The following is a 14546-nucleotide window of genomic DNA, read 5'->3' on the forward strand; positions in this document are numbered from 1 at the left end:
AGGAGGGCGGCTTATCAATCCATCCGTTCCTCTCGCACCCCGCTTATAGCAGATGTATATGTACATCCAGTCTCATGCCGATTACAGGAATAATGGGGACTCGAATAAAAGGTGCGATCCCAGATTACACTCATTATCGTAACAAGAAGCGAAGTGTGTGTGTACACATCTCTACGTGCATACCATGTCTATCTCTATATATGCATAAGTACTCGCATACACCTTCATGTGTAGCCTTTCTCTCACGATTGCGAAGAGCAGTACGTCTGCTCGTGTTGCCAAATGCTGCAATTTAACAATTTCACAAATTACGAACCAGCACAACAACCCCATTCATCATGGGGATGAATGGCATAGTTGAAATAAGTATACAACAGCGACGCGGAATGAGTTGCAAGAATTTTGTACCATGTATTTCGCCAGGCGAGATAAATGTGAGAATAATGCTATACACTTATTACTCGGCTCAACTAGGATGTCGTATCGTAAAGTACGAAGGAAATAAATAGCGATGGGTGTGGAGGAGGACTAGCTGAAGAAGAAAATGGACTGGAGGACTTGGTCAAGGTCAAAGTCCCCTTTGCGTGGGACGTCGCGCAAGACGGCGTTGAGTTGATGTTTGGAAGCGTCCACCAGCGAACCATCCCGACTTAGGTCCCTATGAACAAGATGACATGAATAATTTGGCATGTAAACAGAGATCGAGAGGCTGATCACGCCCACGACTGTTTAATGAGTGCAATTAGTACTTGTCCCCATGTCTCGACACTATGAATATATGGGTGCACGTACCTTTCTCTATACGAGTACTTGTCAACCAGGAAGCGGGACAAGTCTTCTAAAATGGGTTGAGAGTGAAGGGCGACAAATTGCTCACGACAAACCTGCAGAGTCAGAAAAATTGGGGAAATTAAAGAAAGGACTTAATTCCTCGAAGAGAGAGAGACTTGGTCCAAAAGTTTGCGGTTGAGTTATTGGGACTATTTTTCAACTGTTCAAAATAATGAGAAGAGTGGGTAAAAAAAAGTGATGACACGGCGCGATCACCATTATAAACTGTCTGTATGTACTTTTGCCTTCTTTCTCCAAGTCTCTCTATCCATGAAATACGCACACCTATGTGTCTCCATTGACGGAAGGAGTGACCAGACATATTTAGCTCACCTTGTTCATAATGTGCACCGTCGCTGGGTGAGTCCAGTAGCAGTCATGGACGGATACAAAGGTGATGCCTGCCCGCTCGCAGTGGAGCGATGTGAGCATCATGTGACTAGAGTCTAGCGAGTGGATAAAGTTGGGTGGGAAGGCGTTCTTCTGCTTCATCACATTGGGGCGTCTATAAGGGACAAAAAAAACAGCAAATAGATCGTGGGTAATTTGCATGAGTGGACAAAGGTCATACATATTTAATACTAAAGTACTCACTCATAAAGGTCAAACACATGTTGATCTTGGATTCGATGAGGGTCCGAGGACTCTACGCTCTTCTTAGAGGGACGAAAGTAGGGCTGTACTACGGGAAGGCCCAGTGGCGTCACCCACTCTACGTTCTGCCCACACACTTGCGAAATGAGGCGGGCGCACTCCGTGAACCAGTCCTGCCACACAAAACAGCGATTAGTCAGGTCATACCAGAATTCGACGACCAGCAGGTGGGGTCACACAGGCAGAATCAGTAAGTAATGAACAACATGTATGTAATGTAGCAGATTAGAAGGACCAGGTGGGAATTTATTTTCTTGCTTTCTCTCTCTCTCTCCATCTGTCCGTCTGTAGATCTGTAGTCTGCCATCACGGGGGACGACGAAATTAGTTTGAGGACGTTGCTTGGAGTACTCACACGTGTCGACTGGACAATGAGGGGCATATTACATCTGTATCTGTACGACACACTTACTTGGATGGATTTGGTGGATGTGAACATTTCCTGGAGAGAGTCGAACGTGCGGCCCACCAAGTAGAGGGAAGCCGGCCACAGATGCTCCTTCGGGAAGTCGGGAATGTCTGCGCAAACAATTAGCAGTCAAGAATTACCACCACTTTCAGAGATTACCTCACATTTCACACAAATGAGCCTCCATAAAACAGACCCATTTGTTACCCACCTCCATACACTCAAACACACATGCATGCACCTACAAAACAGGACAATCGAACGTGAAAGTGGTGTAATTTTTCACCTTTTAACTGTTTGGCAATCTGGAGCCTCGCCCCGTACCGAGTCACGCCATACACAGTCGTCATCACCGTCTGCTTGATCACTTTCCGCTTGATGAAGCCCTCCAGCACTTGAGCCACTCGCACTCCCTTCTCCGCATCCTCCGACCGAAGACGCTCCACCAGCTTGGCCACCGCAGAGTACACATCTTGGGGGTACTCTGACGGAGCAAGGTTGACGCTCTCTGCCCCCACTTGGTCCCGTCCCAGGGCGGCATAGTGTTGGAGCCCATTGCATGACCCGTCTTGGTGGATGGGATAGTGCGACACGTAGGAAGAAGGGTCCCCACTTCGAACGGCATTCGCAATCTCTATGCAACATGCCAACGTCTGCCACGGCTCTTCCGACGAGGCCCACCATTTCTGACCCTGTGTACACATCAGAAACAATTGGGTATGCGAACAAGGAGCAAGTCATTCGGGGGGAAGACGACCCAGCTGTTGTCTGGTGACTTGAGGCCAGAAAAGTTATTGGGGTGAGGAATTAGGAATAATGGGCGGGTGCTGGGAGAGTAATTGGGAGCTGCCGTGGCGTCATAAAAGCCAACTTTATGACGAGAGAGCGAGAGGTTGGGGGAAAGTATGGAGAGGAGTACTTACGGTGAGAGGGAAGTCTGCAGAGTCCAGTATGTTGGGCATCTTGGACTCGGCAAAGTCCAGTCGATCCTGGATAGACTCTCGTTTCTTGAGCCCGGTGAGATTCACGAGATGAAGCTAATTCGACCGAGAGAAAGGGAAATAAAGAGAAAGACAATGAGCAAATAACCTCACTCACAGGAGTTGACAATAAATGCTCAGCCCAGTGGAGACTCCAAATCACATCAGCTCGCTCTCTCTCTGACTTAATCCACTCTGTTTTTCTTACCGTCCTCCTTTTACAACTTTACATGGCCACTAACTCGTGCTACCATCATATTGCTCTCCCTCGTCCCAGTGATAACACTCCTCAAATGTGATACCATCATTACGATGTATATACTTTCTTTCTAGTTGCTCAAAGAAACTGGTTCCTTTTGCTTCTCTGATGTGGTCACGAGCACATAAGACAGGCTCCTACTCCTTATCTGTGTACGCTCTAATTGGATCAAACTGAATGACCAACGACAGCAGATGACCACAACAACGTCAGCAACATGTATTAACATATACTCCTCCTAACTCAACTACCTAAATTCTTCATTGTGTACGTCATTTGGTTTCGCTAGGCCATGTTTTATTACCTCCTATTTTAGGACAGGATTGAAGTCGGAGTTAAATTAAATGTAATTTACCTTAAGCCAGTCGAGTCCCTGGGGTCCTAGGGGTTTACCCTTGGCAAAGACAAGGATGGCCCGAGCGACGTCCGCCCCCAAATGGTTGAGGTGAGGAGGGCAGGGGTACACCCGGCCACGAAAGTCCATGTTGTGGGGAAACCAAAAAATATCATGACGGAACTGCGGGTTATAGACACAGAATAGCAAAGGTGGGGTGTATTCATATTCTTAATGGACCAGTGGGAGGAGGGCGTAAAGTATTATGCTTACATGGTTGGCGAGAGAAAGTCGATAAAGCGCGTCACACCAGAGGGAGTACATTTCGCTCCTTTTCCGCTTCAGAGCAGCCCTCTCTTTGTGCACCTTGTACTTCTCCTGGCTGGACATTGAGGGGTCGAGGGAGGGTGCAGGAGGACACTCGCTCGGAGGTGGGGGCACATTCAAGGAGTCGTCCCCTTTCTCGTTGAAGACTTGAATCACCGTGTCCAGAACCTACATGCACAAACATGAGAACGATGACGACTTCATAGCCATAAAATTACCCGTATATGTATTTAAACTGGATATTCTCGACGTACCTTCTCGTTGATCCTCCAAGGGACGACACCCAGCTGGTTGAGCGAATCAAGGGAAGGGTAAAGGTCAGGTGGGGGACACGCTTCCAGCCTCAGTTTCTGCTGGTGTGCTTGGTATGGAAGCCTATACACACATATCGGTGCACGTTCAAGTGATTTCATGAGAATTTCTGACTAAATAAACGGCAGGTACGGTGCCCCACTAATCTCACCTCACGATTTTGGCAGGGGACAGAAGGTAGCCTCCGGTGCGAATGGAAGCCCAAGGGAGGGGTGGACACAACATGGGAACGAGTGTTGTATCAAAGGTCAACTCGTCTCTGGATGCAGCTTGGAAGAGCTTAACGAGGGCGGGATGTGGCTTAATTTCCTCCTTCAAGTGCAATCCTTGCATTCGAAAAATGCTGTAAAAGGCTGGGACAAGTTGTCTGCAAAAACAAACAATGAAGTAGTCACGTGGAGTAGTAGTTATTAGTCTTAATGGTTGGGTAGGTGATCTGGTGTGATGGTGGAGTGGGGTGGGGGGGGGGAGGTGAGATGCGGTGAAAGGGGAGAAAGCACTCTTGGCGAGGCAGGAAGGCACATTTTCGGAAAGTAATGGTACATTTCCATCCATCACGTTGAAAGTATTAGAGTGGAGTGATCCACTTTGGGGACTTACTCTGTTTTTGAATTGATCTTCATAACATTGGCATTGATTTTTATGTCCCGCATTATGATCCCATAGAGGAAACGTCCCACGCTGCTCAACACTGAGTTTGGCCATGTTTTCTCCTCAATGTCCTAAAATAGAGAGGACATCATCATAATCTCAACTCAACCGTCTTCCCACTTCCTCTCCTTCACCCAATATAGGCACCTACAAACAGCCACTCTCTCCACCCAAGCCCACATTCTTCGTAATAACACACATGTAGGGAAATAGCATTATACTGACAGCCCTGTGTGCCTATTGTGGGGGAGGGAGCAATAACTTGGGAGTATAGAAAGTAGAGTTGGCTTACGACATGGGGCCCCGTGGAGTGGGGGTGGTAGAGCAGCTGCTGCCACCGCTGGCGAGAGTTGGCGACAAAAAGAGGAGGTGCAGCCGTGTTTTCTGGGTGCTGGGGCTGGAGGTACCACTTGAGGTAATCCGCATAGAGTTCTTCCACTTTGGCCAGAATCCCCTTCTCATCTTTGTACAAGAGTTGGTAGCGAGCGAGCACTTGTGATCCCAACTCACGGTAGAGTTGATTCACCCCAGGGCTGTACGTTTCCGAACCCTCAGCCAGCTTCCGGATCTCCTACAAACGCAAAAACACATACATCACTATAGGTTCAAGTGTAACGCACCTGAAAGGCGAACGTTTTGAGCATCGCAGCATGGCTTCACCTGAATGATGATGCGAACATAGTCCTGGGTGGAGAGGACCTTGAGGAAAGGGTAGAGAGAGATGGCCCGCGACTTGTGACGGAGCCCTTGACTGAGCAGTGTCTGCAAATTCCGTTCCAAAGCGGCCGCGATGGTCGCCCCCCACTCGGCCTCCGTCTCAGACGCCATCCTCCTCTGCACATGGAGAAAGAAGGGAGCTCATATCATTATTACGGAATAAGTGGGAGAATAAAGTCACTACTGTTTCCACCACGTTTTATCTTTTTTTACGATGGCTCATATTCCCTTCACCGGGTCGGGCTGGATTTGGTGGGTAGCAGTTGGGTAATGGTCCATAATGGTCCATGTAAATAGAGGCAAGATGCAAATACAACAAGGACAGAAAGGAGGACAAGAAATCTGAACCAACAAATGTTTGTAAACTGTTATCGCCATCCCATGAATGGCAATAGAAATAAAAAGAAAGAGTTGATGGGATTTGAGCTTTGTGTATGGACCTGCAGCAGGCCACAACAGGACCATAAACCATAGGATACCATTAGTAGGAGCCCACAATAACCCGTGTAGGACTGAATGACACATTAAAATTTCGTGCACACAATTCGGTCTGAAATCCAGGAGGAGAAGGACTCGTAAAATAAATGTAACTCAAGCCAGCAAGAATGTGTGTAGGAAATCGCCTATAAAGAATGCATCGCAACACTTTACAATAGTTAGCAAAACTTAGCTTCTTCACTCCTTTCTCTTCGTTAAATATTCATAGTGCCAACTTTTTACCCACTCACAACAGTTATGGCAGAGAAATTATGACATGAACCAACTCAGCACGAAGGGAAAGCGCGGAATGCTATTAGTAATTATTATACAGGAAGGAGGACAAGAAATTGTAAGATTCTGACTTTAATAAGTAAGTGTGCTTACATAATGAGCCAGGTTCTCGAGATTATCTTTCTTCTCGATGGACTTGACCGTGACCGTCCCTTTGCGTTCCAACTCGAACTGTTCCCTAGCCTTCTCCGCTAGTCGCTCCAGTGAGATCAGCCCTTCTGCTTGTGACACCACCGTCACCTAAGGCATAGTTAAAGAATCAAAACTTCATGTCTACATAGTCGATAAAATGAAGAAGGTTTCATACGGGAGGAGGTTCGTGGCTGGAGGAGGTGTTTAAATGGCTGAGGAGGGGACAGACGTATCCAATGAAGGGGCCCTCAATTATTGGTACAAATGAGGGTTGTACACGGCGAATCGTTTCCAAAATAACTTCCCGCTGATCAGACACCAATGTGACTTTGTTAAATAAGTCATGCAGATTATGTCCCTGTCCGTTACAAATGATTTACATTGTTATTTATTCCAATTCTAACAAAACCAACTGTACAGGTTGATTAGATAAATAAGGATTAACTACTTCAGACACTTACGGAACTTTCCAAATATTTGATTGACTGTCGAATGCTGTGAAGATTATTTTTTGTAGGTGAATTGCGACCAAGGCACTCGAGGAGGTAAAAATAAGACTGGGGTGTGGGAACCAGTTGGTCGTCCACGATCATCCGAAAAAGTTCTCTCACTTTGCACGTGTCGCCCTGTATCGTCACAAACATTATTTTTTTAAGTGAACCCGAATCACTGGCCATTCTTCAACACCACCAAACCTTGAGAGCGAATCCTTGAAGAAGGACATTGTATGCTGCGATATCTGTGATTTTTGGATGCTGGGAGGAGACCTTGCTTCTCGACCGGTAGTAGTTAAGCGTGTTCAATCCTCGATTCACGTGCTCGGTGAAGACGCACATCTCCAAATAGGAAACGATACTTTTATTTAGCCCAACCTCCTTCCCCAACTTTTCCATCTCTTCAAGACGCACCTTGGCCGCTTCCTCGCGCTCCTCCTTCTTCAAATGACGACCCTTGACCTTCTCCTTCCACTGCTTCGCAGCTGACGACGAAGAAGTCTTAGTATGGATTCTCCCGACCTTTGCAGCTGCTCCGTTCTTGCCTTTTTTCAATTCTGTAAACAAAAAAATTGAGGCCATTTAGTTCCCCGTCCTCGATCGATCACACAATAGCTTGGGTTAACAAACAGCTCACCACTACCACCAGATATAAATTGACTTTCCTCGTCAGCTACCCTCATATCTGCAACTGCATGACTGGAGTCTAGTACCATTTCTACATTGTCAATTAGATCATTCTCCGTGGGAATTTGGTATGATGATGGTGTGGAAGATGAGTTAAGGAACGTGGACCACTCGTGCTTATCCAAGTGGGACTCTAACCCTGAGCTCGTTGTGAATGATTTGAGCAATTCTTGCTGAGATTGTGGATTGGAATAATCTGGGAAACTGGTCATTGGAAACATGTTTCTCGGGAACTGGTGCAAGGATCGCTTAGGACCATTATTAGTCATACTGTCAATGCACTTTTGGATCTCCTTCGGTCTCATCTTACTAATGGCAGTGGTGGATTCGCTCACTCCAGAATCTGGTCCCACTACGTACCAAATAAATAAAAATAGATAATTCAAAATTGTTACGCAAGCCTTTAAGAAGATGGTACAAAGAAGGCAAGACCAAGCCCACCTTCTATGATTTCCGTCAACGAATTTACACTTTTATTAACTTTCTTCTTTTTTCCGCGTTTCGCTGTAGTCGCTGTTAAGGCAGTGGAAGAATTTGTGGTAGAGTATTTTCGAAGACCTAAAACACAAATTAAACTAACATAAAACTTTAACAAACCCTTGATAAGGTATGGAATTAAAATTATGAACCCAACCAGGTGATGAAATCGGTTTCGTTCCGGCATTATTGTCGTTACTCTTATTGATACAACCACCACATCGCGGACAAGTTCTAGAAGGTGACTGGAAGCGAAACAAGGTTCTCAGGGCCTCAGCCCCCCGCACGAGTAGAATGTTGCTCATCCTTGACCCTTGTCGAGGAATATTTTATTATGATCACCGATCAAAGGACAAAGGATGCAGTGCAATGCAAACTATTCACGTGCGATCAGGAAATTCCACAAACCGCCCGTTTCTCTACCTCTCGTCTCACCCTGCCTGCTGCGACTACTGTACGCAAACCAGAGTGTTATGCAAACGCATCATGTAATCAGTGCAAAAAATTATATGCAAGTACTAGTAAGCTATCTAAGTTGTCAAAATATTTAATTTAGAGTCCCCTTCTCTATTGTTAAGCATCAGTTTTTGCATTCCTTGTCATTTGCATACACGAATGTGTATGCAATTACGACCGCGTTGGTTTATAGTGACAGTGGTGGTGGTCACTTCTCCAATACTGGAAGCACATTTTCCGAACTTGGAATAATTTGTCGTAGCAAAATCAGTCCAAATACAATTCGCCAATTTATGGCGAATACCCTTCCTCAGTAACGGTGATGTGGTGCTAGATCAGGCCAGATGACAACTCTCTCTATATGTATAGGCATACAGCATGCATGGGATATAGTATTGCATGTTGCGTGAAGGTTGCTTGCTGCCTGGTGGTTTGCTTCCTCCACAAAGAAGGAACATTCAATTGTGAACTGGGGCAAAAGCTAACTGAGTGAGTTAAGTTAGTCCTCATTGATCAACAGTAAATTGCTCAACAACTGCAAATTATGAACAAATATTAAACTTGACATTAGAAGCTTGCTGCCAGATTCACTTTGAAATTCGAGGAATGGTTGTTGAAAGGTTTGAACCAGGGTTGCAATTGTCCACAAGAAGTTTTTCAATTACTAGCACTGGAGTAGCGGAATAGCATGTTGTATTGGACAAGTAAGTAAACAAACTGTGTTGATGGATTCAGTTTAACAATGTCCAACCAATAACTCGTATAACTCGTATAGGTACTTCAAAGTAGCATGTTCCAAAGCCAACTTGCCATTATCATCAAAACCACGGCCTGACTCGTAAATTTGGTGGCAAATAATTCATCGGCAAATGAATCACAGTTCTTCACCTCCACCTCCAAGGGGTCACAATAGTACTTGAAATTATGAGTTGTATGAGCTGGCTGGGACGAATCGCGACACGTTTCTTTGTCACGGGAGGATTTCACCCGGAGCATTATTTGGCAGCCGTCATCCCTGTCGAGAGGTTTATTCGAAGACAGATCGCCACCGGTATTCACAAGCGAGACCAACAAGACTTGGCTGACGTTGCCCCCACGTCCTCCTCGGAGGCCATTGAAAGAGGAACGAGAGCTGAGTTGGTCAAGGAGGTGAGCCTCCACGACTTTTCTGCTCCACTCTATCGTTTACCGCTATTTTCTGGTAAATATTAATTAATCACCTTGTCTGCCGTTGCAGAGGGCGGCTGCCACGATCTGCAAAACGCTGCATAGCAAATGGCACGACTTTCACCTCGGTCCAGGCTTTGTCTCTGTTGTTTCTGGTCTTCCCAAGGATTTCGCATCGTCTCGCTTCAGACGAGGACAGTTTGGGGATGATGCCTGGTTTATTGCGAGAAACTCGAATGCAGACGTCATCGGTGAGCAATAATATTCATCGTAAAAATTATCTCACATTCACGGGAACTACGATTAACGATATAATTCCTCGCTGGTGAAAATGTTTAGGTGTGGCTGATGGAGTTGGTGGTTGGCGAAACTATGGATTGGACCCTGGAGAATTTTCCTTCACTCTGATGCAAGCCTGCGAGAGATTGGTCGAAGGGGGACTATTCGTCCCATCAAAACCTGCCGGACTTCTTGCCACGGGGTACAGTCATCTCAGAAGACTCAAAGAGGTCAAAGGTGAGGTCAATTAAGTGACTTATTTATTTAGTAACACAAATCGGAGAATCGACTAGCCAGTAATGGCCAGAAATTAGTATTTCAATCAGTCGATACATTTTACATTTGTTTTCTCGTGTGTTTCTCGTCACGCAGGGAGTAGCACTGCTTGCGTGGTGGTGCTGAGTCGCAAGGATTCTGTCCTCTACTGTGCCAATTTGGGCGACTCGGGTTTTGTGGTTCTTCGTGACGGCGAAATCGTTCACAGGTCCAAAGAGCAGACACATGGATTTAACACCCCATATCAACTAGCGTGTCCTCCTCCAGGCGAAGTTGGGTTGTGTGACAGGTGAGAGCAAAGTTTTGTTTTTAACTTTAATATGGAACGCAAGACCAACAAAGCTTTCACCGTCTGACGTGTGACCTGGCCTAAACAAAATTAACTCGACCTTAAAGTTTTGTCGTAAATTATACGTACTACTCTAAATGATTTAGCTAATTTTTTCCGTAAATTTTACTTACTCCTATGTCCTTATTAGCCCTGACTCTGCCGACCTTTCCCAACTTTCAGGTAAGTACAATAAATAGCAACACTATAAATGACAAATAAACAATAATAAATCAGAGATGGTAATTAATTAGTGAGAGACGGGGATGTGATTCTCTTGGCTACGGATGGTGTTTTCGACAACCTTCCTGAAACAATGCTCCTTGCTGAGCTAATTAAGGTGAGTTTAACTAAAGCTATGTTATGGAAATATGCTTGACTCACAATGGAGGTCTTCCAACGTATGCTCACAGATTTTGACCAAACTAGTGTCATATCGATTTATCAAAAATATAATTATAAGTAAAGGGACGTGGGCAAATGCTGTGTGGGTGGGGCCTAATAGCGAGAAAACAGTACACCTTGCCCTATCATATTTGCAAAAGACACTGCCAATCCTCAGGTTTACGGAGATATTTGCATCCAAAGAGGAGAAAGCACGCCGTAAAATTGATAAATTTTACACTTTCCAAATTTTCTGCGCGTTTTCTACTCTTCGGACGCAAGTGTATCCGCTAAACCTGAGCATGGGCAGATAGTGCCTTTTGCAAAGGCCATATTTAGAGAATTTGTCATCGATTTGCACTGATTTGGTCAAAATCGGAGAGCATACGCCGGGATACCTCCATTGTCAGTATGAGGAAAGTATTCAACACAACCACATTATTTTCTGCAGATACAAGGAGAAAAGGATCCCCTTCACTTGCAAACTGCTGCCAATGCCATTGTTCTCATGGCTCGAACTATTGCCTTTGACTCCAAGTACATGTCACCATTTGCCAGAAATGCTCAACAGAATGGAATCAACGCCATGGGTGAGTCTCAATAATTTTGAGTCAATAAATTAATCTATTTATGGGACTATTTATAATCTATTTATAATCTATAATCTACATTTTATCAATATGTATTGCGTATACAGGTGGAAAGCCGGATGATGTGAGTCTCTTACGGTTTTAGTACACTAGAATTTTCCTAATTTAAAATTCGAATTTTCATTGCAAACGAATTAATTGTCTTTTTTATCCTAATCCTAACTCCTAACAGATAACCGTGCTCTTGGCCACAGTGTCGATGGATAAGTAGGGCGACCGAGAGTCCTTATTGTTGTACGTTAGAGACATGACTAACATTTACAGTCTTCTGTTGTCTTTTTTCACTTACTTAAAACAAGAGTCCGTAATCAACATATACAAATAATCTTGTGATGCTGCAATTAAATATATAAGTGAGTAAATAAGAGTTCAACATTTTTTTTATATTTTTAGCCCGAACCAGGGCTTATGTAATCGTCATGTCCGTCCGTCTGTCCGTCTGTCTTTCGATAACTTTCGAACGAGTTGACCGATTTGGACCAAATTTGGTACAGACATGTATCTGGGCAATGCAACGACCGAGTTCGAAGATGGGTTCGATCAGAAAAGTTTTGGACCGGTGGGGGTCATCGGAGTGGGTGGGGTATTATGCACCAAAATTTCAAAATTGTGCTAGAAAGCTGAAATTTGGCATAGAGGTTGCTAATGGCTCCTAAGGAAAGAATATGAGGTTAAATTGGAAAATTTTTCAACCGGAGGTACCCGAATGGGTGACCCATACCGATTTTTTCAAAATCATCCAATCGAGCTGAAATTTGGTATAGAGGCTGCTAAAGGCCCCTAATGGAAGAATATAAAGTCAAATTGGTAAAATTTTCATATCCGGGACCCGTTGGGGTGACCAATACCGATTTTCATAACTTGTCCCAAAAAACTGAAATTCGGAACGGTGATACTTAATGGCTCCGCATGAAATTATATGAAGTCAAAGGTAAACAAAAAGTAACCAGAGGGGCACTAAGGGGTACGGGGTACCCATACCGATTTCAAGAGTTTATATATTTAGCTAAAAATTGAGCGTGGAATCGAAAAAATAACTTAGGATTAGAGTTTCGGAGGGTTGAATTTTGAAATTTTATAATTGAAAATTCTGACAAAAATGAGTTTACTACTCAACCCTGGTTCGGGCTAAGCAAAGCTGTACTGATAGGTTTTTTATTATGACGAGTTCATTTGTTTATTTTGTCGCCATTATTGCAGATGTTGCAGGCAGGGCTGCAATCAATCCCACCCAGCCTGGTTTTGATGAAGATGAAACAAGTCTGAAAAAAAAGTTTCTGGCCGTGGTCGAACTGAAAAAAATAGATACAAAGTATTTTTAGAATAGAATAATAATACGCAATCTCGGTAATACAACTCGAGGAATTTGATCACTCAAGCAATAATTAGCAAAGTTGTATTTCAGTAGTCAGAACGTAGCAGAATCTAATTATTTTTTACTAGTTCTTCAATTTATAATTCATGTTTACTTGATGTTCACAAGTCCTAATAATATAGCCACTCTTCAGTTATGTATTCATACAAATATATGCATTTAAGTAAATATTTAATAAGTTTGAGAAGTGAGAATAAGTAAAATATGTAAGGTGAGACAACTAAATAATTACAAGGTACACACACCGTACGTACGTGGATTCGAATAACTAATTTATTAGCCGAATCTAAGCAATAATAAATGTTTATTATTATATGTGAAGCAAAAATGTATGACGCGTTGACTTTTGTTTTGTTGAATCAGGAAGTTGGGCCATATTGATTGTGTAGCCTTTCTCCCTCTTTCTCTGTCTCTTACTTTGTAACAATTAATGTGTCCCTGCACTAGTGAAAGCATTATTTAATTGTGTTTGTGAATTTCACCCCGTGCTATTAATTAACGTTAATAGGACGACGGTGGTATGGCTGCCAGTAGAGTTCTGATGGCGGTGACTCTATTGTTTTTCGTAATGTTAGGTGCCCGTAAGTGACCCATGATTATTTGGCATCTTCGTCCCAAATACTATTAATTGTTCCCAGATGCCCGTCCTCGGAGACCAACCTACTCCGACTCGTATGAATACGACGACGATAGCGACGAGGGGGACTATTACTATGAGGACACTTCTTCTGAGGAGCAGTATTACAACAACCAAGGCAAGATGAGTAAGGGGCGTGGTCGCGCAATTGGTGATATCGTGATGGTGGGAGGTAAGTGGGGGGGAGAATGAACATGAAACTCCACGTTATGTATTATTTGACATTCTTGTCACAGGGAATATTGGGAAGATGCTCAACGGCATGCCATACAACCCTGAAGAAGAGCCGAGGCTGAGCAAATTCATCCTGCCCAATGGAAAACTATTCCAAGAAGCCGTAATTGGGGACGGGGGGCAAATCGGCTCCTACGTCCCACCCCCCTCTTACTACTCTCCTTATGGATGAGGTTATTATAGCTCGCGGATATGATCACTGACAGCCCAAATGTTTGAATATATACACCCACGCATGTTTCACCTTTGACATCCAGCCAACTAATAAAATTATTGACATAAAGAAAAAGACCGGGGCGTGGATACATATGCGCTCATACGACAAAAGATATCTAACAAAGCTACATTTCTCATCTGTGATATGCGCTGTGTTTATGTTCATGAGTAACTAGTGAAATGTGTGATTTAGTGTGCTAAATATTGCGATGGATTTCTGATGAATGATTTTTAAGTGTGCTGGTTTGTATGTGAATTAACTTGCTCTGAACAACTTTTGGTTAAGTTTAAACGTTATAACGACGATAACATTTATTCACTATTTTTGAGTTGCAAATACATACTTGTCAATTGATACTACCAGTTACTTAATTACTACTTGGGACAATTTAATTTTGACAAGTTAGTTAAGACAATATTTACAAGTTCACATTCTCAATTGAGGCAGATTGAGAATCGCTATACAGTCTTGTGCAGAGGTTGTAAGGCTCTGCCAAGTTACTAGATGT

At 43.8% G+C, this 14546-nt stretch overlaps 2 protein-coding genes across 2 annotated transcripts; one reads left to right on the plus strand and one right to left on the minus strand.

Annotated features, from left to right (window-relative positions):
• Positions 1–387: 387 nt before the first annotated feature.
• Positions 388–8464, minus strand: LOC110858340 (DNA-directed RNA polymerase, mitochondrial). The gene is made up of 21 exons (XM_022107072.2): positions 8193–8464; positions 8000–8116; positions 7509–7910; positions 7073–7428; positions 6839–7003; positions 6553–6735; positions 6339–6485; positions 5418–5591; positions 5050–5328; positions 4707–4828; positions 4258–4473; positions 4049–4169; positions 3741–3962; positions 3489–3650; positions 2818–2931; positions 2181–2586; positions 1898–2004; positions 1426–1598; positions 1165–1336; positions 793–884; positions 388–658 (listed from the first exon to the last, which is right to left on the minus strand). Exons 1-21 carry the CDS (start codon positions 8338–8340, stop codon positions 529–531), a joined length of 4008 nt encoding a protein of 1335 aa, XP_021962764.1. The 5' UTR covers positions 8341–8464; the 3' UTR covers positions 388–528.
• A 154-nt stretch (positions 8465–8618) lies between these two features.
• Positions 8619–13278, plus strand: LOC110858505 (protein phosphatase PTC7 homolog). The gene is made up of 11 exons (XM_022107316.2): positions 8619–9195; positions 9267–9640; positions 9729–9909; positions 9998–10174; positions 10310–10502; positions 10693–10724; positions 10796–10881; positions 11377–11515; positions 11623–11639; positions 11748–11928; positions 12776–13278. The coding sequence occupies exons 2-10, from the start codon at positions 9416–9418 to the stop codon at positions 11784–11786; spliced, it is 1089 nt and encodes a 362-aa protein (XP_021963008.1). The 5' UTR covers positions 8619–9195; positions 9267–9415; the 3' UTR covers positions 11787–11928; positions 12776–13278.
• Positions 13279–14546: the final 1268 nt, after the last annotated feature.

Source organism: Folsomia candida, unplaced genomic scaffold, assembly GCF_002217175.1.
Source record: "Folsomia candida strain VU population unplaced genomic scaffold, ASM221717v1 Fcan01_Sc021, whole genome shotgun sequence".
Classification (NCBI taxonomy): Eukaryota; Metazoa; Arthropoda; class Collembola; order Entomobryomorpha; family Isotomidae; genus Folsomia; species Folsomia candida.

Excerpts from the sequence above, each read along its gene's own strand:
- LOC110858505 (XM_022107316.2), top strand. The coding sequence starts at position 9,416 with ATGAGTTGTATGAGCTGGCTGGGACGAATCGCGACACGTTTCTTTGTC. Across the intron at positions 9,641-9,728 it reads GAGCTGAGTTGGTCAAGGAG|AGGGCGGCTGCCACGATCTG; the intron begins GTGAGCCTCCAC and ends CTGCCGTTGCAG. Across the intron at positions 10,175-10,309 it reads AAGACTCAAAGAGGTCAAAG|GGAGTAGCACTGCTTGCGTG; the intron begins GTGAGGTCAATT and ends CTCGTCACGCAG.
- LOC110858340 (XM_022107072.2), bottom strand. The coding sequence starts at position 8,340 with ATGAGCAACATTCTACTCGTGCGGGGGGCTGAGGCCCTGAGAACCTTG. Across the intron at positions 5,329-5,417 it reads ATGTTCGCATCATCATTCAG|GAGATCCGGAAGCTGGCTGA; the intron begins GTGAAGCCATGC and ends TTGCGTTTGTAG. Across the intron at positions 4,474-4,706 it reads AAGATCAATTCAAAAACAGA|ACAACTTGTCCCAGCCTTTT; the intron begins GTAAGTCCCCAA and ends TTGTTTTTGCAG.